This window comes from Penicillium hispanicum (genome assembly GCF_028827665.1).
Source record: "Penicillium hispanicum strain IBT 35686 chromosome Unknown utg000007l_segment0_segment0, whole genome shotgun sequence".
Lineage (NCBI taxonomy): Eukaryota > Fungi > Ascomycota > Eurotiomycetes > Eurotiales > Aspergillaceae > Penicillium > Penicillium hispanicum.
The window spans coordinates 1,638,519-1,666,283 of NW_026623199.1; the positions used below are offsets into that span (position 1 = coordinate 1,638,519).

At 53.1% G+C, this 27,765-nt stretch overlaps 11 protein-coding genes across 11 annotated transcripts; 4 read left to right on the top strand and 7 right to left on the bottom strand.

Moving 5' to 3' along the window:
- Positions 1–561: 561 nt before the first annotated feature.
- N7459_008398 (homoserine O-acetyltransferase family protein) lies at positions 562–2,139 on the bottom strand (the record flags this gene model as incomplete). Its single annotated transcript, XM_056947566.1, has 1 exon — positions 562–2,139. One exon carries the CDS (start codon positions 2,137–2,139, stop codon positions 562–564), a length of 1,578 nt encoding a protein of 525 aa, XP_056797076.1.
- A 420-nt stretch (positions 2,140–2,559) lies between these two features.
- Positions 2,560–3,941, bottom strand: N7459_008399 (glycoside hydrolase family 43 protein; the record flags this gene model as incomplete). Its single annotated transcript, XM_056947567.1, has 2 exons — positions 2,560–3,285; positions 3,351–3,941. 2 exons carry the CDS (start codon positions 3,939–3,941, stop codon positions 2,560–2,562), a joined length of 1,317 nt encoding a protein of 438 aa, XP_056797077.1.
- A 2,309-nt stretch (positions 3,942–6,250) lies between these two features.
- On the bottom strand, positions 6,251–7,084 carry N7459_008400 (Major facilitator superfamily domain general substrate transporter; the record flags this gene model as incomplete). The annotated part of the gene is made up of 1 exon (XM_056947568.1): positions 6,251–7,084. One exon carries the CDS (start codon positions 7,082–7,084, stop codon positions 6,251–6,253), a length of 834 nt encoding a protein of 277 aa, XP_056797078.1.
- Positions 7,085–8,731: 1,647 nt separating this feature from the next.
- Positions 8,732–9,863, top strand: N7459_008401 (glycosyltransferase family 32 protein; the record flags this gene model as incomplete). Its single annotated transcript, XM_056947569.1, has 2 exons — positions 8,732–9,785; positions 9,835–9,863. 2 exons carry the CDS (start codon positions 8,732–8,734, stop codon positions 9,861–9,863), a joined length of 1,083 nt encoding a protein of 360 aa, XP_056797079.1.
- Positions 9,864–11,500: 1,637 nt separating this feature from the next.
- Positions 11,501–12,890, bottom strand: N7459_008402 (cAMP-dependent protein kinase; the record flags this gene model as incomplete). The annotated part of the gene is made up of 4 exons (XM_056947570.1): positions 11,501–12,220; positions 12,285–12,409; positions 12,477–12,566; positions 12,626–12,890. The coding sequence occupies 4 exons, from the start codon at positions 12,888–12,890 to the stop codon at positions 11,501–11,503; spliced, it is 1,200 nt and encodes a 399-aa protein (XP_056797080.1).
- A 610-nt stretch (positions 12,891–13,500) lies between these two features.
- N7459_008403 (V-type proton ATPase proteolipid subunit) lies at positions 13,501–14,396 on the bottom strand (the record flags this gene model as incomplete). The annotated part of the gene is made up of 7 exons (XM_056947571.1): positions 13,501–13,537; positions 13,598–13,683; positions 13,739–13,823; positions 13,884–13,990; positions 14,051–14,133; positions 14,189–14,288; positions 14,349–14,396. The coding sequence occupies 7 exons, from the start codon at positions 14,394–14,396 to the stop codon at positions 13,501–13,503; spliced, it is 546 nt and encodes a 181-aa protein (XP_056797081.1).
- Positions 14,397–15,261: 865 nt separating this feature from the next.
- Positions 15,262–19,027, top strand: rom2 (putative Rho guanyl nucleotide exchange factor (Rom2); the record flags this gene model as incomplete). The annotated part of the gene is made up of 3 exons (XM_056947572.1): positions 15,262–17,962; positions 18,028–18,890; positions 18,947–19,027. The coding sequence occupies 3 exons, from the start codon at positions 15,262–15,264 to the stop codon at positions 19,025–19,027; spliced, it is 3,645 nt and encodes a 1,214-aa protein (XP_056797082.1).
- A 1,625-nt stretch (positions 19,028–20,652) lies between these two features.
- Positions 20,653–22,153, bottom strand: aspA (uncharacterized protein; the record flags this gene model as incomplete). Its single annotated transcript, XM_056947573.1, has 6 exons — positions 20,653–20,890; positions 20,949–21,551; positions 21,622–21,709; positions 21,773–21,889; positions 21,960–22,035; positions 22,133–22,153. 6 exons carry the CDS (start codon positions 22,151–22,153, stop codon positions 20,653–20,655), a joined length of 1,143 nt encoding a protein of 380 aa, XP_056797083.1.
- Positions 22,154–22,812: 659 nt separating this feature from the next.
- On the top strand, positions 22,813–24,215 carry N7459_008406 (phosphatidylinositol-3,5-bisphosphate binding protein HSV2; the record flags this gene model as incomplete). Its single annotated transcript, XM_056947574.1, has 5 exons — positions 22,813–22,921; positions 23,005–23,043; positions 23,119–23,216; positions 23,281–23,637; positions 23,688–24,215. 5 exons carry the CDS (start codon positions 22,813–22,815, stop codon positions 24,213–24,215), a joined length of 1,131 nt encoding a protein of 376 aa, XP_056797084.1.
- Positions 24,216–24,328: 113 nt separating this feature from the next.
- N7459_008407 (IST3 family RNA-binding protein) lies at positions 24,329–25,374 on the bottom strand (the record flags this gene model as incomplete). Its single annotated transcript, XM_056947575.1, has 3 exons — positions 24,329–24,465; positions 24,644–25,230; positions 25,319–25,374. The coding sequence occupies 3 exons, from the start codon at positions 25,372–25,374 to the stop codon at positions 24,329–24,331; spliced, it is 780 nt and encodes a 259-aa protein (XP_056797085.1).
- A 381-nt stretch (positions 25,375–25,755) lies between these two features.
- N7459_008408 (dynein family protein) lies at positions 25,756–27,681 on the top strand (the record flags this gene model as incomplete). Its single annotated transcript, XM_056947576.1, has 6 exons — positions 25,756–25,930; positions 26,022–26,186; positions 26,245–26,627; positions 26,706–26,799; positions 26,853–27,475; positions 27,535–27,681. The coding sequence occupies 6 exons, from the start codon at positions 25,756–25,758 to the stop codon at positions 27,679–27,681; spliced, it is 1,587 nt and encodes a 528-aa protein (XP_056797086.1).
- Between the last annotated feature and the right edge of the window lie 84 nt (positions 27,682–27,765).

Genomic DNA, 27,765 nt, shown 5'->3' on the forward strand with positions numbered 1-27,765 from the left:
CCAATTCTGAAGGCATCCGCGCCTGCTGGTTCCATGCTCTGATTGTTCCTCGTTGTTCGGTCGATCATGGTTCCTCAGGTATCCTGCTGGACGCTCTTGAACCTTATTGGGAGCTAACTCTGAGGGCCTTCCTTTTTTTTTACCTTTGATACCCCTTCTTGTCTTTAGTCTCTCGTGTGCTGGAGTATTAATTCACGAGACCACGAGTACATACTTTGATGTCTTATTGTAGACCTTGTAGACTGTTTCTTGTCCTGGTCCCTTTATGTTTATTCGAGTGTCGTCTCGACAAGACCCCTAGACCCACCCCGCCACGCGCCCCATGCCACGTGAAAACAAGCTGCAACACTTTTTGTTCCATAGTAGCTACTACAGCAGAACTGTCATAGTTACGGGACTCGATCAGGATAAGGTCCCTCAAAAGAACTTGGCTTAAGATAATAGGGAGTTGTATGATTCCACAAAACCTAACGCCTGCCAATGCATCATTTTTGACTATCGCATGCTGCGAAGTAATATACATTATCATGAGATACGAGACTCAAACCATTTCGGCAGCGCCTACGAGAGGAATCGACCCAAAGCGCCTCCAATGTTCTTCAGGTCGAGCAGGAAGGTGTCGTGACCAAACAAGGAGAGATCTTCTCCGAGTTCAACGTGCTCGACGGTGGTATTACCGCCAGCACGGAGAGTGTCAGCAATCTCACGCTGCTGCCACGCTGGGAAGAGGATGTCGCTCGCGACGCCCATCACGAGGACTGGGTGGTTCTTCAGAGGGGCGAGGCCAGCGACCAAATCGCGTGGAGGGCCCTCGGGTACTGCAGAGGATACGGATTGATCAGGAAGAGGAACGGAGGCAGTGACCTCGGGCTGTTCCTCGTACGGCTTTTCGGGGAGGGTCAAGCTGCAGGCGGGGTCGGACACATCCGAGGCGATCTCGCCGTGGGCAATGCGCACCTCAGCCTCGGCACGACGGCGGAAAGTCTCAGCCTGGTGCGCATGGCCCAGATCGAACAGGTCCATGGCCTTGGAGACATACAGCAGACTGTTGGGGTCGTATTCCAGACAGAATTTCTCGCCAGCGTGGTCGAGGTATGTCTCGATGAGGAAATCCGGACACAGAGCAGGTTGCTTGCTGGGGTCTGCACGCCGACGGCCGAATCGCTTCTCCCACTCCGGCCCGCTGCGGTAGGTCACGGTTGCGATTTCTCGTGCCAGCTTCATGCCCGAGTGCGGCGGGATAGCGTCGTAGTAGAACCCCCGAGCCCAGTTCGGGTCCATCATTAGCACCTGGCGCTGCGTGTGCCGCATTGCAATGCTGTACGGGTGGCTACGCGCGCAGCCGCTGATGCTAACAATCTTGCCCACTCGCTCCGGGAACAGGACGCCTGCAGCTAGACTCTGCATGCCGCCCATACTGGATCCGACCGAGGCGGCAAGTTTCTGGATGCCCAGGCCATCCAGAAGCCGGAACTGGGCCCGCACCATGTCGTCCAGCGTGAGGATCGGGAACCGTGTTGCGTACCGCTTCCCGTCTGATGGGTCCATTGACGAGGGCCCCGTACTGCCGTAGCAGCCCCCTAGCACGTTAGTGCAAATAACATAGTACTTATTGGTGTCCAACGGTAAACCGGGCCCAATGAATTTCTCCCACCACCCAGGTTTGGGATTCGAGGCAGTGCTGTGGGCATGACTCGATGCCGACAGCCCGGTGTGCAAGAGGATCGCATTGCTCTTGTCACTGTTCAGCTGCCCCCATGTCTCATACGCAATGTCGAACTCCGGTAGCACACCACCCCAATCAAGGAGAAGCGGTTCCTCGCAATGAAACCGTTCATGCTGGCCAGTCGTGTATGAGGGTTCAGGCCCGGATTCCAACGACCGGGCGGAGAGCAGTGCTGATTTTGCTTCCTGGGCATCCAGGCAAGGGAATGACATGGCCGGATTGCTCGAATCTTTGGCAGGCGACTGGGCGGCTGTCGAGGAGGATTTGCGCGGGGGCACGGCGTGCAGCAGTCGGGAATGCGCCGACAACGGCCGACTTGCACTGGCAAGAACTGAAGTCGGTTCGGTTGGTCGCCATTGAGAGGCTCGAAACGTGCGCGAGGCCGAGCGAGCGGCACTCTGAAGCGAACGCATTGCGGCGGACTGTAGACCTTGTGTAGTGAAAGTGTCGCGGTTGGTAAGCTATCGAAGACAGTCATATTATATTTCCCGATCTCGCAGGCGGAGAGACTAGACTTCTGCCTCAGGCAGGCATTTCGGCATGGCGTCATCTGCTCCTGCCGTGATTGGTGGGGACATGGTTGCTTGCCGGGGTGGCTTGGATGTAGATGAATACGGTCTATAATTGCGTTGTAGCTTTGATGGATGAATCGACTATCTATAGTGATCTCACACCGCCATGATCATGCCAGATCCATGGCCCCAAACCTGTATGCGGGTATCGTTCAAGCAGCAAAAACCAAAAGAAAGATGCACAAAAATGCTAAACGCAACGCTGATCAGATAAGAGTCAAAAGCAAGATTCAATGGAACAGATCTGACTTGACAATCTCACTAAGAGCTGCTTGTGGAGTTTGTGGAGTTCCCTGATTTAGCAAACAGGAGCGAAGACATGACGATAGTATTGTTGTTAGAGTGAATATTGATGGCAGCAGCATACATGCACCGCCAGCCCTCGCAGTTGGCGTGGAACACCATTTTGCTGCCATCAGGAGACACCGTCGCACCACCAGGGGCATTCAGACCAAAGTCTCCGGTCTGGAGCAGCGGGCGAGCAGCCCGGGTATAGGGGCCCTTCAGCGACTTCGCGTGCGCATATTTCACATTGTAGCCCAGCGACGTGAAACAATGCGAGGAAAAGAAGAGGTAGTAAGTGCCGTCATCAAGACGGATGATATCCGGAGCTTCGACAAGCGGACCGTCGGACTGGTTGATGTCGAGGATCTTCACCGGGTCACCGACTCGGCTGATGCCATCGTTACCCAGTTCCTGCAGAAGAAGGGGCACGGAGACCAGTGGTTTTTTGCTGTTTCCACAGTATCCACCGTGGCCGACGCTGTTTCCATCGCCCTTATAGACCACGTACATCTTGCCGTCAACGTCTTTGAATGGTGAAGGATCAATAGCGCCGCCGTATTTGTGGGGACACGCGATGGACTCATTGTGTGGGACGTATGGGCCCAAGGGATCCTGTCCTTTGGAAATTGCAGCGCCAATACAGTGATGAGTGCCGAAGTTCTTGGCCTCGCCCGCGTAGTAGAGAACGAACTTCCCATCGTCCTGGGGGCTTCAATGTCAGAGGCTCGCTCGATCACCAGAATCAATACAACACACGATTCACATACCCGCTGGATAACATCCGGTGCCCAGTGATTGACCTGTTTCTCCCAATTGCCAATTTTGGGCATCGCATCGTATCCTTCGTGCAAAGTCCAGTTCACAAAGTTGGTCGACGTCGCGACGGGCACATGGATGGTATGCGGGTCATTCTTCTTCGGGTTTGTGCCAAAGGCATACCAGGTGCCATTGTGCTGAATGAGACCGGGGTCGGGGAAGTCATGAACCGCGTAAACGGGGTGATTCTCCGAGACCTGGTAGCTGGGATCGTCGTGTTTGGGCACATACGGCGTCCAATGATCGCCAAGATCATTCCCTTGATCATTGTCCCGTTCTCTTGTGAGCACAATGGGAAGAGTGATGACCAGCACGATCAGAGCCACTCCAAGGAATACAAGCACGCTGAAAATGGCGATGCCTCGCCGTGCCCACGGTCGCGCGAACAGACCTTTCTTCTGTCCACTTTCGAGGTCGGCCAATGGCTTTGACTCCAATGCGTGTTGACTGGCTTCGCTGTCGACGAGGTCAGCCGCCGGGGCCGACTGAACGGAAGGCGCTGGAGCTGTTAGTTGTTGGCGCCTGAACGAAAGATCCCACATCTTGATCGAGTGCTGAGAGATATCCCTTCTGAGTCACTGGCACCGTTTTCCATGTATCAACGTCAGTGGGAAAGCAAGAAAGCCAGGACGAGCGAGACGGGATAGATAGGAGCGAGCAAGCTCGGCGCGTGGCTGTGGACGGACGAGGCTCTGCCCCAAGGTCGACCAGAGAGTGCTAAGCGACGACAAGGCTGTCCATCGCAGGCCGTCCCAGCATGAGGCAGCTTCTGAATGATTCTGGAGGCTGAACCGAGAGAAGAAAAATAATGGAAGCTCCCAGCGGGTTGGGGGTACATTTAAGTATATACCGCAGTTGTGCAAGTATCTAGCGCGAAGGATGTGACACGGGAAATAAGGAGCCGATGCGGTACCGATTGGTTGCAGAACAGGCAGCCATTGCAAGGACGGCCATAGAGTTTGAGGCTTCGACCCTGGAGATGCGAGAGGCTCTCCGTTCTCCATTTTTTACGGGGCCCAAAGCTGCCCCATCGCATCAGCCTCGAGGGGGATTTCATCATGAACCTTCTTGATCCTATGTCTCCGTTGAGAAAAGTCGGCAATGGATGATTATTGCATCCGTAACACGACACTGCATGAGAGTCAGAACATCGTCGGCCCCCTTTTCCAAGAGGCTGAGGCATCAAAAGCACGAAAAGGGGGACAAGAGGCCAAGCTTTTGTGAGAGTCAGTAAGGGACCGCGAGTGAGCCAATCAGCACTCGCCGTCCCGCGCAGCGTCGATTTCGCCAACTCGGGTCTAGCGTGGAGTCTCGGGGGTGATGCACAATTGCATCTGCGCGCAACAGCGGGCAAACAGCGGTCGCGTTGCTCGCTCTCCTCGAGTCTCCCTGCTGTAAGAGGGGAAGAGGAGCCATCATGGGCAACGTTCCACAGTGCGGCCATTGGATCAGATCGAGGCCAGGCGGCACGATTGAAAACCCCGAAGCCATGTTTCTCTGCTGCATCCGTGGAATCGCATCGCCCATGGATCTGTCCTGTGGTCCTCGATGATAACTTCGCATTTGTCTCGCCCACTTTTAATCACATAGCGCCAAACCGAGACATGAAACCTCGGCCAATCTTCACGAGATGGAATTTATACAGATCCATGGATCAAGGCCATTTCACCCAACCACTCTCCCGCCCCCAGGCTATACTCGAGCAATTTGAAGCGACACACCACGTATGTCCTTACTGCGTCTATATACATGTACGGATGATCATGAATATCGTCTGCTTCATCTAGGGTGATCTCCCGTCTCTCTCCCCCTCTTCTGCGTCGCCCTGCAATACCTGGTCTCCAACCAAAAAGTTGCTGATAAAACACAAACCAACGAGCGGGACGAGTGTCACAAACACAACCTGAAAGCCGTGCATCTTCGCGCCCAGAATCAGGGCCTGTTGTGCGTCGGAACTGACGCTGCCGCTCTTCCAACTACCATCGAGGACGTGCGAGAGAAGGTTCGACGGGATGCGATCGCGCAGTGCCGACTCTATTGCGGCATACTGCACAGTGGTTGAAACTGCAACCCCGAGCACCGCCCCGAGCGATCTTAGCAAGTTGCGAGTCGAGCTGGCAACGGCGCGATCTTCGGTGCTGGAGAGTGCTTGCACGGCAACAAGCCCTAGTTTGTCGCATGAGCCGAACCACTCCATCACCACCCATCATGAGCCGTGCGATTCCTTACCGGGTTGATGCACAAGGCCAACACCCACTACTTCCACCGCAAGTACAATGACATACACTGCGACATGGGTATGCTGGTGGAACAACAGCTTGAGACCGGCCCCCAACGTCCACACAGCAAGCCCTGAACGCAATACTAGGGCATATCTACCGCGAGCGACAAGTCAGCAATCTCCAGGATGAAGCACCCTATCGATTCGACCCTCACCGAGCGACTCGACTCATCAAAGGCCCCGATGCTGCCCCGGCTAGGCTTTGTGCCAGCACATAGGGTAAAATCAAGAGGGCACTTTGCAGAGGGCTATACCCTCTGACCTGCTGGAAGTAGAGCGGTATGAAATACTGCGTTGCCTGCCAAGCATAGTCATGAAGGGCCCCGGAGACCAACATAATAGTCAGAGACCGCTGGCTGAACAGACGCAATGGCATGATAGGAATTTTAGCAAAGTATCGTTCTGTGAACACAAAGAGGACGAGGGACGTGCTCCCCAGGGCCAAGAAGGTGATAATCAACGCGCCATGCCATGGCCATATACTTCCTCCTGAATTGATTGGGATCTGTGAGAGTGCATCGTCAGTAGTTCGGACAAGGCGTGCATTCCCGTTGTGGTTTCTAGGCAGGTTCATACCAGCACGAGCACAATCCCCGTGATCGACGCGCCCACGCCACACCAATCGATCTTTTGCAACTTCACCCGCCAATTACCCATCACTGGCTTCAAGGGGAGTAGGAGAACCAGGACTGCAACGCACGCAAAAGCAAGAATTGACGGTACCCAGAATACCCAGCGCCAGCCTTCGCTGCCTTTCTGTGCAAGGCTAGCCGCAACGAATGGGCCCGTCATGGCTCCCGTCCCAATGGCAATACTCACCATTCCCTGGTATTTACCGCGCTCCTTCAGACTGACCAGGTCGCTGACTATGATTGCCACTAAGGAACTGATTCCTCCGCCACCGACCCCGCTCAGCGCACGGGATAGATACAGCCACAGAGGACTCTGGGCCCATCCACAGAGAAGATCACCGGCACAGATGCACGCGACAGACCCCAGTAGCACTGGCTTGCGCCCAGCGATGTCAGAGAGACGGCCATACAAGGGTTGAAATGTCGTCTGGCCTAGAAGATAGGCTGTTCCAGCCCATGTAATCGTGGACCCGGCAGACAAGGCCTCGGAGACGGTCGATAATGCGGTGGTAGTGGAGTTCATATCTAGATACGAGATGAAATAGCAGGTACAGAGGCAGAGGTACGCACCAATAAGCCGCGGAAAGGGTAGTCGTAATGTTTGATCATGGAGCTGGTTGGAGGTTTCTGGTGCAGAAGACACCTCTGGTGAGCCTTGGGGGCTCCTGCCTTCTGAAGCCATAGCTGGGGCTGGTGCCGAGGCCTTAGAAGTGACGCCTTGTCCATGGCGCTGAATGCTGTGTAGCTCTCGGTATGTCGGCGACTGACTCATGTGTATTGCTGATGGAATGTTTCTTGCTTGAGACGTAGAAGTGAAGCAGGTACCTTAGCATAGGGCGTCGCGTCCCATCTCTGGTACCCCGTTATGCATCAACTGTGATGCATGTACATGGCGTCACATCAACGGAATCACATCATGCGTGTTGGCTGATCAGTAAGCACTAGTCTTATTATGGCTCTACATACACAATGTACATATTGTACATATGTATAGATATAATGTGTCTTCCTTGTACTAACCGGAGTCTAAGCTACCTACTACCAGTTTCATTTTTGCGGCCTTTTGTTTGTTGGTCACTTTCAGCCTCCTTCCTTCATCTCATCAATATATGCTTTTTTGGTACTTCTCCTTTGATCTCCATGGCTCATCGGTATGCTTTCTTAAGATCGAAAGTGATAAAGGTCATGCAATAGCTGACCTAGACTTCCCTGATCAAAGCCAAGCGAGAAGCCACGTCGCAGCGAGATTATATACACTTTGACAGATTCAGACAAGCATAGAATCGACCAAACCTCCATCGGGGCTGATTGGCCTCGTCAACCCGGTTGGCTCAGCGCATGCGTAAGCCACGTATGGCGGGCTTGGCATCTGCTGGCTGGGTATAGAGCTTGTCTTCACAACGGTAAATGTACAGTGTATGAATATCGCCGGTATTATTATGACCTTATGTATATATTGCAGTTTTTATCGTGGGATTGGTGCCAGTGTCTGATATGACCCCAGATGTACGAGGGTTGGCTTGCGTTATCAAGATCATCCTCGAACCCACCTGTACCGAGTCGTGCATGGGGCGTCGCCTCGAGCCGGAGTGCCCGATACAATCCTTCCGTCGTAGTCGGGCCAGACGACGCTACCACAAGCTATTCATTGTGTAGGATGGCTTCCTGGGGAGCATGAAACTGTAGTGTGGCATCAATTCTCTGCGATGATTTGTTCCCGAGGGAGACACTGGGCGGGGCTTTGTTTCGAATGGCTCGGACGGGCCGATCAAGGGGCCAATGACACCATGGGGCAGGATAAATCAATCGATCGAGCGTTTCCGGCAGATGTGCGGTTTGAGAATCCATGAACTGGGCGAGCAGGACGGTGACTTTGTGGCATCAATACATTTGCCAAATCTGGAGTACCGAACCTCGGGCCACGTGAGCAGGCTCCACCTCCATCAATGGTTGAAGCGCTGGCATACGCAATCCCCCTTTCCTCCCATAAATCAGTGCAGATCGCCAGTCGCTGCCGGACGGCGTCGTGGTCTTTTTTTCCCCTTCCTCTTCCCACGCTTCCTACCCCCCAATCGGCTCGAGGTCTGGGTGTCTGGTACCTATTCTGTTTGCGGCACCTGTACCTCCGACCGGCCTCGGGGAGGGTCGTATTGTGATTGACGGATCAAGCATCTGCAGCACGCCTAGATGATCCCAACATGCCAGTGGTCCGATCCCCGGGAACCTAGAAAATTCCGACGAGCACCTGCCACTTCAATACCTGCCGTTCTCTTTCTCAGCAATCCTCCAATCGCCGATCGTCCTCGCGGACTGCCAAACACGCGCCTGGAAAGCTTGGTTGTCCGGTCTGCTCGGCGCGCGTGACTGTCGCAATTCTGACAGGAGGGTGTGACCGGTCGTGCCGACACCGCTGCCCATCATGCTGACCTTCCGAAAGTCGTTACTTGCCGCGATCTGCCTCGTCACATTCGTCTTCTTCATCCGCTCCTCAAATCGTCCCGCCGACGTCCCGGGCGCGAAAGGCTACAAGCCAGTACCCAAAATCTTTGAGGAGCAACAGAATGCGATCGCAAACTCTCCACAGATAAACGCAAAGGATCGGCAACAACGACCCCTTGGAACTTCGCACGCGGCGCCACTACGCGAACGTCTCCGATACCAATTCCCCTACCAGCTCCAAAACCAATTCCCCGCATACATCTGGCAAACATGGAAATACACACCCGACTCTATGTGGTTCGGCGAGGAACTACGTGGCACTGAAGCGAGCTGGACGGAGCTGAACCCCGGGTTTGTGCATGAGGTCATTCCCGATGATACGCAAAGGGATTTGATCCAGTATCTGTACGGATCGGTCCCGGATGTCTTCGAAGCCTACGACTCTATGCCACTCCCGGTACTCAAGGCGGACTTCTTCCGATATCTCGTTCTTCTCGCACGCGGTGGGATCTACAGCGACATCGATACATTGGCCCTGAAGCCAGCCGGATACTGGCTCCCCGAGACTCTTGACCGGTCAAAGGTCGGGTTCATTGTGGGCATCGAAGCTGATCCTCACCGCCCCGATTGGCACGATTGGTACTCCCGGCGCATCCAGTTCTGCCAGTGGACCATCGCCTCGAAGCCGGGTCACCCGATCCTGCGCGACATGGTGGCATACGTGACAGAGGAGACCCTGCGCATGAAGAAGGCTGGCATCTTACAAGTTGGCAAGATGGATAAGACCATCATGGAGTTCACGGGGCCTGGGGCCTGGACAGATGCCGTCTTTCGCTACTTCAACAACCCGGATTACTTCCATATTCAACCCGGTGACAAGAACATCACTTATGAAGACTTTACCGGCCAGACTGATTACCGGAAAGTTGGTGATGCCATTGTCCTTCCTATTACCAGCTTTAGCCCGGGGGTTGGGCAAATGAATGCCCAGGACACTGATCACCCCATGGCTTTTGTGAAGCACAATTTCGATGGTATGTCCTACATTCTAGATCCACTCGATCGATTGCTAATGTGTACTAGGTACTTGGAAAACGGACCCGTCCCTGTGAATCCCGTCTCAACGTCAGTATACTCTACATAAAGACATTAGGTAGTCAGACTGTCTGGTCTTGCTAGGGTGATTTGGGGGGCACGCTGTCATCTCGCCTTGTTGCTTTTTACAGGGTTTCAGGGATATGTCTTGAGCATCCCTATATGCCTCAATGTCTGGTCTCAAACATCTTTCCAAGACTCAACGCGGCGAGGTTTGGCTCTAGCCGAGGGTCAGTTTCATCTCAGTCATAATCTGCATCCTTGCTTCAGCCGATACTGCCAGCACTCCGGGCTTTTGATGGCCTACATCCGACTGCCTCGCTCTCCATCTCCGACACGAACAGTATGTTTCCTCTCGGTGTTTGGCTGTTAGGCCGCTCGCAACTGCTGCCAGCGGGCCTTTTTCTCGTCTTGACAGGCACGTGTATGGTTCATGATCGTTCGTACATATGATTCCCACATTTGTTCTCTTGTGCTATAACTCAACGATTAGACTTTGGCTGAGAAACAGCGCCAGTCGAACATGATAGACATATTCACAACCTTCGTGGCTCGGTATCCGGGCTATGCACATCAATTGAGATCTAAGTTTATCAGAAACTAGAAGTAAAGTCCTGTCCAGAATTCTTGGAGGGGGGGGGGGGGGGTAGTTATTTTGAGAATTTGCTTGGGTAAGGATTACCTCTGTCAGGCTGTTTCACAATCCACACTAGATTTTCTGCAAGACTTCGACATGATAGCAAAGACATTGTCGACAATTTACACTGTACCCCCGACAAGAGGTTCAAGTCAATTCAAAGCAAGTGGTAGTGGGCCAATGAGGGCAGTTCCACGATCCTAGCGGTAGAAGAAAGTACAGAGATTCAATTTTGCGGCCCGGGTGCGTAACTAGGTAAATAGGTTCACGGCAAAACTATATATACCTGGATACCTGCACCATCAACTTATACCCAAGTCACAACCGGAAGAAAATTAAGAATGGGTCAAAGCCGAAAACACCCAGAAAATTATGTGCAAAATCAGGGTTATATACTGGCTGCAACACTTGGAGTACGATAACAGAACCCAAGACTTAAAAGAAAGCCATTGGAAGCGTCTCATGCACGCTTTCCTGGAATCGTGCCACACAAGGTTCCCTTGACATTGATTACAGAGAATGTAGAACACAATCATAAGATGGTGATACTTTCCACCGCAAGAAAAGCAGTGTGTCTGGAATAATTGCAATCAAGATGGGACGTGAGATTACGCTGTCGGATCGAATGGAAGGGCTGGCGTCGGATGGCTAGCACCTGGGGATGTGGAATCCCTGCATGGAAGGAGAGAAAAAGACCAGGCCAGAATAAGCGCAGGTCTTATGTTGTACGCAGATGGGTGTAATGCGAAAAATTTGAGTGCCTCCTTCGAGCATCAAAGTGTGGAGTTGCCCTCAAGTCACAATGATTGCACATCGGCACTTCAGGGCTCTCATGCTCGCCTCAGGCCAGAGAGATGGCGATGAGCCACATAGCCAGACGCTGATTGTGGTGGGATCTTTACTGGCACAGAACAGTGACTGTAAAAGCCATGGAGGAACTTGTAGTCCCACTGTTTACTCGCACCGGTGGACGGTTGTTGAAACAAAATTTGCTCGAACACATTGGGCAATCAGGCGTCAGAAGTCACTGAAAAGAGCCTCGTATTTCTTTTTCAAATCTTCGGTGTAGATATTCTGGTTTCGGGTGTCGGAGTCCGGGTATTCCTCAAAATTAGCGGTGTCGGCAGGATGTGAGACTCGGGGGATAATTGGCCCTTTGACGCGATGGTAAAACAAGTCGTCCCAGACTATATCCTGGAAAAATGGATGGGCCTTGACTCGGCCCGAGCCACCGGAGATATAGCCCAATCTCTCGGTAGGGTTTGTCTTGCAGAGCAGGGAGACAATGTTCTGCGCCGCAGGGGGCATATTCGGCGGGAAGCGTAGCCGGCCCTCGACGATCTGCTCGTATATCCGCATAGGATTCGAGTCCCAGAAAGGCGGCTGACCGACTAGGAATTCATAGATAAGGATTCCAAGAGCCCACCAGTCCACCGCAAGCCCGTGTCCGCTGTTATGGATGACTTCCGGGGCCAGGTATTCCGGAGTACCGCAAAGAGTATAAGTTTCACGATTGCCAACCTGCTTCGCAAACCCAAAGTCTACCAGTTTGATGTGGCCGTCTGCATCGAGCAAGATATTCTCCGGTTTGAGGTCGCGGTAGGCAACCCCGTGTATATCATGCAGGAACTCAATCGTCATTGTGATTTCGGCAGCATAAAACCTTGAAGTTTCCTCGTTGAAGCGTCGTGATCGTCGCAGGTAAGTAAATATCTCACCACCAGGGCAAAAGTCCAACTGTCACTCATTAGCGCCCTACTGGGACCGAAGTAGAGATCGGCGCTGCGCGCTAAAAACGTACGAGCATGTATAGACTCTGCTCATCCGAAAATGATGCAACCAGAGTCGTGATAAAAGGGTGTCCAACGACGGCTGCCAGAGTCTTGCGTTCATTGCGCACATGTTCCACCTGTTTCAGCTTGATCACTGTCCCGCGATAATTGACAGATATTAGTCCTGACTGTACGTGACCTTGCTACCGAAATGAGCTCACCGTCGGCCTTGCGCAGTACCTTCAGCGCATATACCTTGTTCTTGTCCTTTTGATCCTTCAACCTCGCTAGCCACACGCGCGCGAAAGTGCCTGAGAACCATAAAAAGCCAGTCAGACCACGAGTATTCATAAAGCGCAGACAATAATACGGGTGTCCAGACCAGTCCCCAAAGTTTTCATAAGCACAAAGTCATTCACGTGCAAGCTCCTCGAAGAGACGCATAACTGTTTCTCGTCCGGGCGCTCGGTGACGAGGAACGGATTCGCGGATCGTTGCGGGGACGGGCGGATCGACTGGACCAACTGCTTCTCCTTCTCATGGATATCGTGGGATCGCATATTGCTGTTTCTGGAAGGAATAGGGCTGGCATGCACCTCGCTGGGTGCAGAGGGCTCAAGTGTACCGGTCGCCATTGGGATGGCGAATAGCATGTCTCCCGCGGTGTTGCGGCCGAGACAAGCAGAAAAAAAAGTATAAGCCGGTCCCGTTAGCGCGCCACCAGTCACAGCAGCAACCCAGCTTGGATCTGGGGGGACTCGATCAAAGCAAACCCATCCGCATCGTCCGGGTGATTTATTAGAGTAAAATGCGGAGTGTTGAGCGCGGAGCGCGGGGCAGAAGGTTGTAAAGGGGATTCTGCCAGCTCTGACGTATCCCATGGGGGCGGGGCTGGACGGAATCGCGGGATGACGGGCGACGGGCGACGGGCTACGGGCTACGGGCTACGGGCTACGGTGATAAACCGGAATCATCGATGGGCTGTAGGCCCGTGGCTTTTGTCATTCGACCTGAATCTATATGCGAACGAGGCCCCTTATAATACACCCCAAGAAGATACAGAGATAGTCCATGCGGTTCAGAAGCCAGCCGGCCCAGATCTCGATCCCTGAGAGGGCTCGCGCGGGCCCCTTTGTCGCCGATGGAGGAGGCGCCAGATGCCGTGTACCCCGGGTAACAAAAATGACGCTTCAACATGCGTGGCGGGGAAGCAGTGCATAGAGCAATTGTTGAATGAGAAAGGGCTCAAGACTTTGAGTTCAAGATTAAGCCGACAATCAAGCTAGGCGCTGCGTTAGCGCGAAGGACCTTGTGTATATTAGAGCCTATCACCGGCACTTACCCGTACAGTCCCAGAACTTCGCCGAAAATCAGAATCAGAATCATGCCCACGTAGACGCGAGATTGTTGCATGTAAGCACGAACACCCTGGTGTGGTTAGAACCAAGCGTCCCTTACAATATGGGTGGACAGAATGTCTTACTGCATCACCAACAATACCAATCGTATATCCAGCAGCTATACCCGACAGACCGACTGATAGACCGGCCGCGAGATGCATGAATCCACTGTCACCCAGGTTGTCAACCTCCAATATCTCGTAACATCATGTCAGTTGCCCAACATACGTGTAGAGGCTTTGTGTCGACGCCGGGTCGCACGCGCCTGCGATAAGTACTGCGATAACCAGACCATAGACTGCGATAATACCGGACATAACGACGGGAATGAGAGACTAGAGGGTTGAGCTGGTCAGCTGGCGCCGCATTCACGGAAGACCACCTGGGTTCCATACCTTCATGATCAAATCAGACCGGAAAGTGCCCACACCCGCAATTCCAATGCCAGACTTCGCTGTACCATATGCTGCTCCTGCCGCTGGGAGGTTGTCAGTTGTCTTTGTCTTCGATAATCTAAGATCATTGCCACGTACACCCGAAAACCATCTTCGAGGCGAGGAAAGAAGCTGTTAGTATAGGATCTGGCATGACTCGGTAAGACCATGATCGACTCACTGCAGCTGCAATGCCGGCCTGGACGTGGATAATGCATTAGTATAGCGTTCCCAACTCGAAGCTCAGTAGGCCACTCACAAAGGAGAAGAATGGGGCGAACTTGGGCGCAAGGTCGCTGTCCGCCATGATGACAAATGAAAGACGGAGATTTGCAGAAACAGATGAAAGCTCGGCGAGGTGAGGCTGAACGAGGCGGGCAGGTCGGAGAAGGGCGTAGGTCAGTCTGTTGCTCGTTGGTTGCCGTCTCCCTGCGTGTTGGAGAGGATCGCTTGGTCCGCCGTAGAGCAGCACCGCATTACGGCGCTTCCCCTCGGGGCGGTTGACAATACCATACCGCCCGCGGTGTCCGCTTGAGCCGCGGGATCACGGCGAATCTGTATGGCGGGCGTCCTTGGGCTGGTAACGATATTACGCAATACCGGGCAGCCCGTCAGTTCATCCTCGTTCCTCTCCTGCTCGCCGCCCCCCCAAGTCTATCATTGCATTTTCAACATTCACTCCTCCCCCCCCCCCACCTTACGACCTCCCTCTTCCTCCCCTCCTTCAAGTGCAACATCTCCTCTCCGCCTTGTTTTGGTGGTTCTAGGAGGAATGTTGAGGGTATGATCTCTCAAGGAGCCCTGACTTTGTTGCGCTTCCGGCTCCCGGCGCCCGTCGACCATTACTTCTGACACCGTCCAACACTGGTTTCGCCTGGAGGGGAGCTAAGGCATATTGAAGGAATCCCCTTGCACAATATCGAGACGACTCCCGATCTCTTCCCTTTGGCCCCATTGTTCTTTGTGGGAGTGTTACCTTCGTTCTTCCCTCTTCCCTTCCACTGCCCACGATCTTGAAACAGACCCATCTTGCGACGCCCTGAACGCTCTCTACGATCGACTCGGATATCCTCTTCCTATTTTTTTTTCGTCCTTTTCTCGGTCTTGCACACCAAATCGTTGTTTGAGCGAGACGTTTTCACATTTTCTTGGGAATCGCCGGTGTGGTAAACATGGCTGATTTGGGGGGCCAACGTAACCGGAACTACCGGCCATATGGCGCGGCCTCGTCCATGCAGCGAGATGCCGCGTATAACGACATCTTTGGCAGTGCGCCACCCCCAGGGCGCTCGCAGACGATGACCTCGCAGGCCCCTCAGTTCTCGCAAGGTCGCGCACACACGATGTCGTCGCATGTAGCGCAGCCCCAATTCCAGAGGATGCCGCCGCCGCCCACACGCCAGATGCCAAATGGATACGGACCACCGCCATCCGCGCCGCCAAACGGATATCCCCCGGCACCTTCCAATGGGAAATATCAAGCATACAACCCAGGGGCCGCAACGATGACCTCGCAGGCGCCCCCGCGACCGTACCCGGGACGACCCCCCGTCTACCCCCGACCCCAACGCCTTGATTCTCGACCGGGCCCGACACCTCAATACCCGGATCCGCGTGATATCAACCGGCCAATGCCTCCTCCAGCCTTGAACTCCGACGCAACAAGATCACGGTCGATGGCAAGATTGAATGGACCGTCCTATCAGACCCCGCCCCCGCCGAGCAACTTCAACCACACATCTGCGATTGCCTCTCGCCGCGATCCGTACCACGCGGGCGCCCCGACAATGACCCAATTGGGGCGACCGGTCCCTGAAAGGCATACGAATGAGCGAGCCATGTCCATGACCACTTACGCAATGGATCGAGATCATGCGCACATCATGGGAAGTGGACGGCCTATCCCCCACCGGCGACCGCCATCCGGTCAAGATCCATCGGGCGTGAGCAGGGTCGACTCAATGCCCGCTCATGTGGCCGATGGTTATATCAAATCTCGTCCGCCTAGCGATGCTTCGCAAAGATCAAGTACCATGTCGATGGCGTCGACTATCATCCCGGATCGCACCATGAGCGTTCAGAGTCAGGCGACACAAAGCTCCAATGGCCAAACCACGCTCGTTTCTAGCGACTCGCGTCGAAGCAAGGTTCCGGTGGTGTATCCTGCTTTGCTTTCTCGGGTCGCTGATGTGTTCCGGGAAAAGATATCTCTTGCCGAGCGCCAGAAGAACGGCCTCTCCTACCAGAATGCTTTCTCCGGCTCTGACGCAGTGGATCTAATTTGCTCAATCATCAGAACAAATGATCGCAACCTTGCTCTCCTCTTGGGTCGTGCACTGGATGCTCAAAAGTTCTTCCACGACGTCACATATGATCATCGTCTTCGGGATGCCCCCGGTGAGGTGTATCAGTTCAAGGAGACGATGGGCGAAGAGACATTAGGCTCTGAGGTCAACGGTGTGTTCACTCTTTTGACTGAATGCTACTCTCCTACTTGTAACCGGGATAGCCTCTGTTACTCAATTGCCTGCCCAAGGCGTCTGGAGCAGCAAGCAAGGTTGAACCTGAAACCTCAGCCGATCCTGAGAACTTCGGGGTCGAAGGGTAGCCTGCATATTGACGACGATGATGACAATGACAATCAAAAACTTTGGATCAACATGGTTCCGAAAGAGATCTCTGACACCGTTGATGACCGCGAGAAGAAACGACAGGAAATCATTTTTGAAATCATGTACACCGAACGTGATTTCGTGAAGGACTTGGAATACCTGCGGGATTTCTGGATGCGGCCGCTGCGTGCAGCAGGCACTGCCACCACTGCCGGGTCCCCCGTCCCAGAGCACCGGCGAGAGAAATTCATTCGAACGGTGTTTGGAAACTGCTTGGAGGTGTTGAAAGTAAACAGTGGTCTTTGCGAGTCTCTCAATACTCGGCAGAAAGAAAGTCACGTTGTCCAGACCGTTGGCGATATTTTCCTTCAGCATGTGCCCCGCTTCGACCCTTTCATCAAATACGGTGCCAATCAACTCTATGGGAAGTATGAGTTTGAGAAGGAGAAGGCATCGAATCCAGGATTCGCAAAATTCGTGGAAGAAACCGAACGCCTCAAGGAGTCTCGAAAGCTGGAACTGAACGGCTATCTCACCAAGCCCACGACTCGACTTGCCCGATATCCCCTTCTCCTGGAGTCTGTGTTGAAACACACCGCCGATGATAATCCCGACAAGGAAGACATCCCCAAGGCCGTGAAGCTCATCAAGAGTTTCCTGTCGCGTGTCAATACGGAGAGTGGAAAGGCAGAAAACCATTTCAACTTGGTGCAGTTGAACGCTTCGCTGAAGTTCGCCCCGGGAGACTACGTGGATCTGAAACTCACAGAGGAAAACCGCCAAATGCTCACGAAAATGGCATTCAAGAAGACAACGGCCGATAGCTCAGAGGTGACAGCCTATCTGTTCGATCACGCTGTGCTCCTTGTCCGCATCAAGGTGGTGAACAAGCGTGAGGAGTACCGGGTCTACAAGAAACCCATCCCTCTTGAATTACTGGTGATTGCCCAAATGGATGAAGTGATCCCTCGACTTGGAATTTCAAAGCGACCATCATCCAGTCTTTTGTCCAACAAAGGAATCCCTAATCCCCCACCAGCCAAAGACGGGGGCCTGCCCATCACCTTCAGACACCTTGGCAAGGGAGGTTACGAGCAGACCCTTTATGCTACGTCCCCGACTCAGAGACGGAAGTTTATCGAGATGGTGGAGGAGCAACAGAGAAAGCTCTGGGAGCGCAACAGTAACTTTTACAACAAGACGATCCTCAGCGAGAGGTTCTTCTCCGCTATCAATCGCGTGAACTGTCTTGTTCCGGTTGGTGAGTTTATCCCTTGTTCCGTAGTCGGGTTCTTTTGAGTAATTCGCCTGCTAATAACGTTTTAGATGGAGGGCGAAAGTTGGTTTATGGTACTGACAGTGGCATTTACTTGTCCGAACGATGGCCCAAGGAGAAGTCTGCCAAGCCTAGAAAGGTTTTGGAGGCGAGCCAGGTCACACAGATCGATACTTTGGAAGAGTACCAGCTCCTCCTGGTCTTGGCAAACAAGACACTCACTTCTTACCCTATGGAGGCTCTGGAGCTAGGAGAGGGCCAAAATGCCATGGCCAAACGCCCGAAGAAGATTCAGGGTCATGCAAACTTCTTCAAGGCCGGTATTGGTCTGGGCCGTCATCTGGTTTGCTCAGTGAAGACATCTGCCTTATCAAGTACCATCAAAGTCTACGAACCGATGGATAACCTGGCCAAGGGGAAGAAGAAGTCCGCTGTTAGCAAGATGTTCCAGAGTGGCCAGGACACCCTCAAGCCTTTCAAGGAGTACTACATTCCCGCCGAATCTTCCTCAATCCACTTCCTGCGATCTACATTGTGTGTTGGCTGTGCAAGAGGCTTTGAGGTCGTCAGTTTGGAGACCACTGAGACACAGTCTCTCCTGGACCAGGCCGATACTTCTCTTGATTTCGTCGCTCGCAAGGAGAACGTTAAGCCCATTCATATTGAACGCCTGAATGGAGAATTCCTTCTGAATTATAGTGACTTCTCGTTCTTTGTCAACCGCAATGGCTGGCGTGCTCGTCCAGACTGGAGGATCTCATGGGAAGGCAACCCTAACGCCTTTGCTCTCTCCTACCCTTACATCTTGGCCTTCGAACCAAACTTCGTTGAGATTCGACACGTCGAGACTAGCGAGTTGATTCACATTATGACTGGAAGAAATATCCGCATGTTGCATTCTTCGACCAGAGAGGTACGTTGGGTTCGATCACTCTTGAAAAGCAAATCATTTACTGACTTGTCCTTCAGATCATTTATGCATATGAAGATGAGTCAGGCGAAGATGTGGTTGCCAGTTTGGACTTCTGGAACAAACCACAGCAAGTGTAACCCTGCCAGGTACCTGGCAGGGTCCAAGTGAACTGACCACCAGCACATCAATCCGCTCGGCTTCGCTTAGCACTCGCGTCGCGAGGGTCCTACCAATGGTGACTCAAGTGCGGATGAAGAGAAGCTTACTTTACATCTCCATCGTCTCCATTCCACATTGATAGGAGCCCTCCGGCTTTTCCACCTCAATATGTCCCTCTCAACACCAGAAGTATCACTGCTCAATCCTCTATACTGCCTACTTGTTACTGGCCATACCTGGTGCAATATCGCCTACCATCATTCTCTTTCCCCTTTTCCATGGAATCCTAAATACCTTCTGGTTCCTCTTCTTGTTTCGTTTCTCTGTATGTACAATGGAGCGCAAAAATACCACTTCTTGCGTGTCTGCTTTCTATTTCTGCTGTGCCTGTCTTTTGCATCTTTCGACTTTTCTTTTCTATTGCCTTTTCTAAAAATTTTATTCATCTCTTACCTGCTTTCTGTTTTCCCGCATGGCCTGTGAAATGTTGACCATGTTTTTCCCGGCCGCTTTTTCCTCTCCTTGTTGGACTGTCGAGTTCGAGGTATCTTTCACTTCCAATGTCACTGATGTGGAATGTTTCTGGCTGTTCATTCTGGTAAATTTGGTAGTGGTAGTGAGTCTCCCAATATCTATGTGTACCTAGTACTCGGTGCCGCTCGGTCAGCGACCACACCGCATCTTGTAGAGCACCATAATACCTAGGGCGGGGATGTAGATAACCGACGGCCACATTCCAGCCATGGTGACCACTATTGAAAGAAACCGGAGACGACTAATCGGTACACAACACCACAGTACAAGTGCACTTCACCCCAACCAGGAAGATTCTTTTATACTATATCAGAGGCCAGGATACTTTTTCTTCCTCATTTACTATCGGGCTAGGAAGACAGCGGGTAAAAAAAGGATAGAGACAAGACATGGACCACGAACACAAAAACAAAAGAGAAGAGGGAATCTTGCTGCGCTGCGGACTTTGGACAAGGTGCCAGGGATAATGAAAATCAGGATCGAGAGCCCACAGAGGGGAAGAGGGAGAGAGTGGATAGGGAATGAAAACGCATGGAACATGAAATGCGGGAATTTTGGCTCCTCCTGGCACAAAGTTGGTGATTAAAGGAAGCAAGAAGTTGAACAGGAAAGACCGTGCTTATGTCTCTGGCCCGAGCTCAATGGGAGGCATCGAGAGCCTGGGATGAGGGAAGGATAAGAGAGCCAGAAGCTGAAGGTCGGCTGGGAGCAGCGAACCTCGGAGCCAAACGAACTGCATGGAGCCGAGGTAGACTTGATGGTACAAGAAATCCCTTCAGTTGGCGTGTGCTCTCTTCGTCTTTCATCGCACCCGGGAAGAATCCTGCCCATCGTCGAAAGCCGAGGCGTTGCATTCTAGTGTTGGGAACTTGTCCATCTCCGCAGAGACATCACGAAAAACAATTGGAAAGAAGAAGAAAAAAAAAGCTATTAACGTGAATAAACAGTCAATATTATCCCCATAAACAAAAACCAACTTCGTGCCACGAAGTCCATGATGTTGGCACAAACGGTATCACATTTCGAACCGGCGCCCCGCTGAATGAGCCGCATTGTTGACAGGGTATATCTAAGCCTCTCCATTGGCTTCGCTGACATTGCCCTGGCTTGCCTCGCGCGCCATGCGAGCCTCGATCTCTTTGAGCTGGCTTTCGCGAGCCAGCAACTCCTGCCGCTTCTCGGCAATTTCGCGTTGCACCTTGAGTTCGATCTCGCGCAGTTTGTCCTCCTCGCGACGGAGCTGCTCCTCCTTGAGGCGAACGGATTGGGAAGCGAGGTCCTCGGGGTTCATGGTCGAATCTTGGGGACTGTGGAGAGGTCAGCGTGGTATTCATGAAATCAACGAAAAACGCAAGAGCGACGTACGGAGCAGCACCATCCACGCTCTTGCTGAGCTTCTCGGTACGGTAGTTTTCGTAGAGGAAGTCGTGGGTGATCTCCTTCAGGTCGGCCAAGTGGCTGTGGAGAAGAGCGCTGCGAATAGCCAGGAAGTCGGAGTGTCGAGGGTTCTCAACCTCGACCACACCCCATGGGTACTGTCGGGCGCGCACTTTGCGGTTGTCAATCTCAACAAAATCCTCTGAACCAACGATAGCGAAGGGCATTAGTCCACGGAGCTCGGCGTTCTCCTCCACGGTGTCCTCATCGTCCTCCTCAATGTCGTATGGGAAGTTGTAGACAGGAATGCGGTAGTGTTCAATATCCTCCATGATCAACTTCTTGGACTCGGCCAATTCTGCGGGAGTGAGGGAATCGGCCTTGCCGATGACAGGGATCACGTTAACACGGGGAGAAAGACGCTTCATCAGTTCGATGTCGAGTTCGCGCAGGCCGTGGCCAGTGGGTGTAATGAAGTACAGCAGAACATGGACACGGTTGTCTCTGAAGCGGGGGTTACGCTTGATCCGCGACTCCTCTGCAAGAATATCATCGTATTGGCGCTCGAGATAGCCGACAATCTCGCCAAAGCTGTTGGGAATATGTTAGCGGGGGAGGGGTTGGCAAGGTGATTGGGGTCGGTCTGTAGGGGAAAGCATGCCTCGCCTCGTTGTCAATCTGGTCACCGAATCCGGGGGTATCAACAATGGTCAGGGAGATACGGGTACCCTCCTCATCCAATTCGAGCTCTGGGAATGAAACGTGCATTAGCTGTTGGCTCCCTCTTGCCCGCATGGGTCAATCGGACTCACCGACGGTGACGGGCTTGATGCGAACGCCCTCCTCGAGATGAGCGTTAGCGGCATCGTCTGCATCCTTGCCCTCCAGCACCTGCTTGCCACAGAGAGTGTTCACGAAGGTTGTGCGACCTGAACGGAGCAATGGTCAGTGACAATTGGTCCAGGACACGTTCCGGGGGGGAAGATGGAGGAAGTGTACCAGTTCCGCTGGCGCCGCAAACCATCAGACAGAACTGAATTCCCTTCTTCACATTCTTCTTGCGGCGGATCTTTATCTGCCCACACCGGGGATTCATGTTAGCTCAGGTGACATTTTTTTTTGGGAAGTATGGGGCACGCAGCGGACTCGGGGCAGGAAAAAGGGGAACATACCGCGTTGAGAGCCGACGACATGGTGGGCGAAAGGGACAGAAACACAAAAGCCGAATGCAAAAGGAGTTGGGGATTCCAAAGCAAGGAATCAACGGAGAAGAGGGAAAGGGTGAAACTCTCCTGAGGTTCTGGACGGAGAGTAGGGGGGAGGGGAAGACAGTTCGTGTTTCCCCCTTTCCCTAATCGTGGGCCAATCACGGGACGCCGTCCCTCTCCAGCTCTGTAGTTACTTGACTCTGGGGTTTTCTTTACTTTGACGAATGTCACTGGAGTTGTCTTTTTTTCACTACGATGACCGATCGGTAATTTCTACTGCTGATCCTTTTGTATGCATGTTGCTACGGTGCAATAGTGTTCTTCTACCCTCTCAATGGCCTACTTGGACCAGCCTAAACCAGCGCTTCTCAGGGGTTACAGACACGGTGGGTCGCTCCTGGCCACCGGAGGATTATGTCATCACTAGCTCTGGACACCTGAGGCTGTCGTCTGCGGATCCCTGAGCTTCGCCCGCATTTCGCGCTTATCGTCGATCGGCTCGTCATGCGCAGCTCCTGCTTCTGCGTCCTTGATTGACTGCTGGGCAGCCCAGTGCAAATATATCCTTCTGGACCCAGAAATTTGATTCTGGCCATTTACCCCCCCGATACAAGCTCCGTCGCTTCACCTCATGCGTCGCGACGATGAACACCCGCCAAGTCATCGATGAGTCCGTCGGGCCCTATTCACTCTCTGCAACCTTCAACAATGATAGCAGCTGCTTCTCAGTGGGCTTGGATACTGGATTTTGTGGTGAGCAACAGGTGGATGGCGACCTACAGCCTTCTGGGAGCTTGAAGAAACGTACCGAGACTCACAATTGATGTCACTTGCAGTGTTCAACGCCAACCCGTGCGAGCTCAAGGTCTCCAGAGGTGAGTCGTTTCGGTCCTCTTTATTAGCTGCGTAGCCCTGCATGTGTTAACACAATTTGCGACGTCTTTATTCAGACTTCAATGCTGGTATTGGTGTAGTCGAAATGCTCGGCCAGTCAAACTATCTTGCCATCGTGGGTGGCGGACGAAATCCCAAGTTCCCGCAGAATAAGGTATGCCCCAACGACTCTTGCGATACCTCCAGAGATCTAGACCTTAACCAGATCTTTCTCGTAGTTGGTGATCTGGGACGATGCCAAGCAAAAAGCCGCCATCACACTCGAGTTCCGCACCTCCGTGCTCGGAGTCCGCCTCTCCAAATCCAGAATCGTCGTTGCACTCTTGAACAGTATTCATATCTTTGCCTTCTCAACACCACCCCAGAAGCTCTCGGTTTTCGAAACTTCGGATAATCCCTTGGGATTGGCTTGCCTGGGACAGAAGCTGCTTGCCTTCCAGGGCCGGTCCCCGGGACAAGTGCAGCTGATCGAGCTAGAGACCGGGAATATCAGTATCATACCAGCCCATGGCTCACCATTGCGGGCGATGGCTCTAAGCCCAGATGGAGAGTTGCTGGCAACAGCCAGTGAGACAGTAAGGTTGCGCTTATTGTTATTGCATTTCCAGCACTGATATTCTACCAGGGAACTTTAATCCGAGTATTTTCAACGGGAAACTGCACGAAATTGGCGGAACTGCGCCGAGGTGTCGACCATGCTATTATATTCTCTCTTTCGTTCTCTCCATCCAGTACCCTGCTGGCGGTCACTTCGGATAAGTCCACACTGCATATTTTCGATATCCCTCGCACTCATCACATTGCGCGCCGCAGCCAGTCTCCGGCATCCACGAACGAGGAAGGGACAAACCAGAAATGGGGGATTCTGGGGAAACTTCCCCTTTTGCCACGGGTTTTTTCGGACGTGTATTCATTTGCCAGTGCACATTTCGAGATGGGTGGTGAGATCGCCCCCTGTTCACCATCTTTGCCGCCTCTTGGTTCATCACTGGGGCAGCCAGCCAAAGGGGCCATAGGCTGGATCAATGATCAGACCCTAGTAGTGATTGGGTCTGGTCGCGAAGGGCGCTGGGAAAAGTTTACACTTCGTGATGGTGACAACGGAAAGCGATATTGCATGCGCGATGGTTGGAAACGATACCTTGGCACCTGAGGGAAGGCAACAAGCGCTATCGTAAAATATAAGTATTGGGACATAGCCGACTGTAGATACCCCATTCATGCTGCACCACAGACTAGGATGTCTTCCAGTTTGAAATTGCGAAGCTACTCCGAATCTCGACGACTGGCAAGAGCATCAGCGTGGATCGAGATTCGTTTCGCCCAGATAATATAAGGGAACAGCGATGCCATTTGACCTTGCTCAGCGGCGGCGATCATGTCTGTCTCGATCACTTCGATGTCTCCGTGAGTCAGGCGAGCGAGATCGCTCTACTGAGCGGTTTCGCCTAGGTCTTTCGTCCCTTTCAATTGACCGACGCCGAGACTTTCTCTCTCGGCCCGGAGAACGGTCGTCGCGGTGCCTGCGTTCGCGGGAGCGAGAGCGATGCCGGCGATGGTGCCGACTGGAACGCTCCTTACTATCGTCACGTCGCCGAGAGGACCTTTTCTCGCTGGCTTTGTACATCTCAATCGCCCGCGCCACCTCTTCTTTCTTCTCGTCAATGAGGAACTCCTTCATAGGATCTTCCTCGTCGTGGTTTTGAATGAGCTCCTGAAGTTCCAGCTCTTCTTTCAACATCGGCCGTCGTTCCTCTCGGTCAGCGTCGCTGGCTCTCAGCTTCCTGCGACTGAGCCGATCGTCATCCTCATGTGTTTTGCTTTCGCCGATGGCCGCATCGCCCATCAACTTTGCGACATTGTCGCCCTCCTCCTCGTCGTCGCGCCTCTTGTATCGCGTGTGATCGACTCGCAGAATGCGTCCCAGTACTGTCGCACCGCCCATATTATCCACAGCAAGGTCTGTGCTGCGCTGATCCTCATACTTGAGAAACGCAAAGCCTCGGCTCTTGCCGGTCTCCTTGTCGCGAACCAGGTTAACATGAACCGGTTCCCCGTACTGCGAAAAGATGGTCACGATATCACCCTCCGACAGATCGAATGGAAGTCCGCCGATGTAGATATAGGCGGTGTCGCGATAGTCCGCATGCCATGATGCCTCGGGTGGTCTAGAAAGGGAGTGAAGGAATTAGCATTGGAGGACTATAATAGATAAGAACCGAACTGACAGTCGTCAGATGCGCAATAGAGACTTACACCGCATTTTCGAGCTCGCGCTTATTGAGCGCCTGGACCTGGCGAATGGAATTCATGACGAGGTGAGGTGTGGGTGAAGAAAGAAGCTGGGAGGAAAAGAGGCCCACCCGGAGCATCTGCGGAACCGTAAAATCGACAATTGTTTACTCAACCCCAAAGAACCCCCCTGCTCCATCTTCCGCGACGTCGTTGCAAGCGTCTCAACCCACGACAGTTTGTGCCTTTCCGGATATCACAAGTGATCGGCTTTTGTCTGCAGCGCGCCAGATCGAGCCAATACCGCTCCCCACTTGCTCCTCTCCAGATTCCCCTGACGGCGCGCGCTGTGCTTGACCTCCCCTCCGCCCCGACGCCGATTCGGCATTTTTGCGCGCCACCTCCGTTCGGCACTTATACACTTTGTTCCGGCATTTGGAATAATCCATGCCTTCTAAGGCATGGTAGGACTAGACCAGACGATGTCTTCGTCCAGTCCGCATCCCGGTTCGAAAGCGCCCGGTGCCAACAGCCGGCCCACCAGCAAGGACGGCTCCAAGAAGAACATTTGGTCCTCGCTGCTGGATGGTGTCGCCAATGGAAAGCGTCTGCCTGAAAAGAACTTGTTGGTTCTAGGTTCGTGGTCGACCCTTGCCTGCTCGGCTTATCTACCGTGGCTTTTGTCGCGCTTTGTTGAGTAGCGCCATGCTGATTCTTGGATTCATAGGGGGTACCCCGGAAAGCCAAAGGGATTTTCTAGAGACTCTTTCCGCAGATACTTCGGCAGATCCTAGCTTAGTGAACGAGAAGCGAAAGAGCAAAACACCACCAATTGCCAACCATTTTGCCTTGGGATACACATATCGGGATGTACTCGATGCCGACCAAGAAGGTACGACGACCATTGAAACCCGTGACGTCTCTGCTATGCCAATACTGATCTCGTGAAGATACGCTGGCGCGGGTCTCGGCCTACCTGCTATCCGAACCTTCTCCATCATTTGCACCTCTCCTTAAACCGCTCCTGACCCCTCATTCCGTGCCGGAAACGCTGGTCGTCATTCTTTTGGATTGGTCGGATCCATGGACATGGATCCGGCGACTACGAGAATGGGTTCGTCTGCTCCGGTCCGTGCTTGTTTCGCTTGACGATGATACCAAGATCGTGATGGAGGAGACGATGACGGAGTGGCGCGACCGCAAACGCGGGATGGATGGCGGTTCTGCGGCAGCGGGAGGCTTATCGAACTCCGGAGGGCCAGTCACAATGCCATTGGGGCCTGGCGAATGGGACGAAGGGCTGGGAATCCCAATGTGTGTTGTTTGCCAAGGGGTATGTGGGCTCCCTGTTGAGCTTTATTCGTGACGAGCAAGGGCCTGGTTACTGACCTGACCTTCTCTTATCTTACAGGCTGATAAAATCGAGAAGCTGGAGAAAGACCATGGCTGGCATGAAGAGCAGTTCGATTTTATCCTCCAGTTCCTGAGAACGATCCTGCTGAAGCGTGAGTTTCCTGCGTCCATTTCAATATATCAGCACGGCCCTGACCCTGGACAGATGGTGCATCGCTCATTTATACTACGCCTTTCCTTGCCAACTCTCTCCAGAGTCTGATTCATTCTTCTCTGGGTATACACTCTCTTCTGAAGCGACAATCATTAAAACATAACGTCATCGACCGAGACAAGATCTTAGTCCCAGCCAATTGGGACTCGTGGGGAAAGATTCGGATTATCCGTGAAGGATTCGACATGGAGGGGGCATCGACAGCATGGTCAATCGAAATCCAAGATCCTCCAGAGCCGCTTGACCAGCCAGTGAACTCTACGACAGAAAACGAGAAGGGGAGCCCTGATGACGGCACAAGCGCAGTCACTGTTTTCGAGCAGACTATCAAAGATCCCAAGCGTGACACAAACATCGCCCACGCAAGCAGTCTCTCCAATGGCAACATGATCGAGGTTGATACCTCCGACATGCAGGCCTTTCTTTCTCAACAGGTCGAGAAGCTTGAGCAGCTCAAGGCTGAGGATGAGAAGGACCGTGCCAACCACCCGGTCCCGCAGCTGGAAATGTCACCGATGGATGACCAGGGCCGAGTCAACGAGCACATTGGTCCTGTGCAGTTCAACATGGGCGGTATCCAGGTAGACGCAGATGACATGTTGAAGAAGCTTCGGGTAAGCGCTCGTACTAACTCCTCTCATCTTGGGCATGCTGCTGACTGATATCTCTCCAGGACCGTGAAGCCAACCGATCTCAACGGAAAGAGGGCACTCCATCTAACCCCGGCGATGAGAAAGCCCACAACCAGGCGCTGGCGAACTTCTTCGCCGGCCTCGTCAAGAAGCCCGGCGGCAGCCCTCGTGGCAGTCCCTCCGCTTAACACTCCTTTCATCTCTTCTATGGGTTGTATTTTATTCTCCGAGCGTACATATTGTGGAAGTGAATCCTGTTGGCCTCGGCGTCG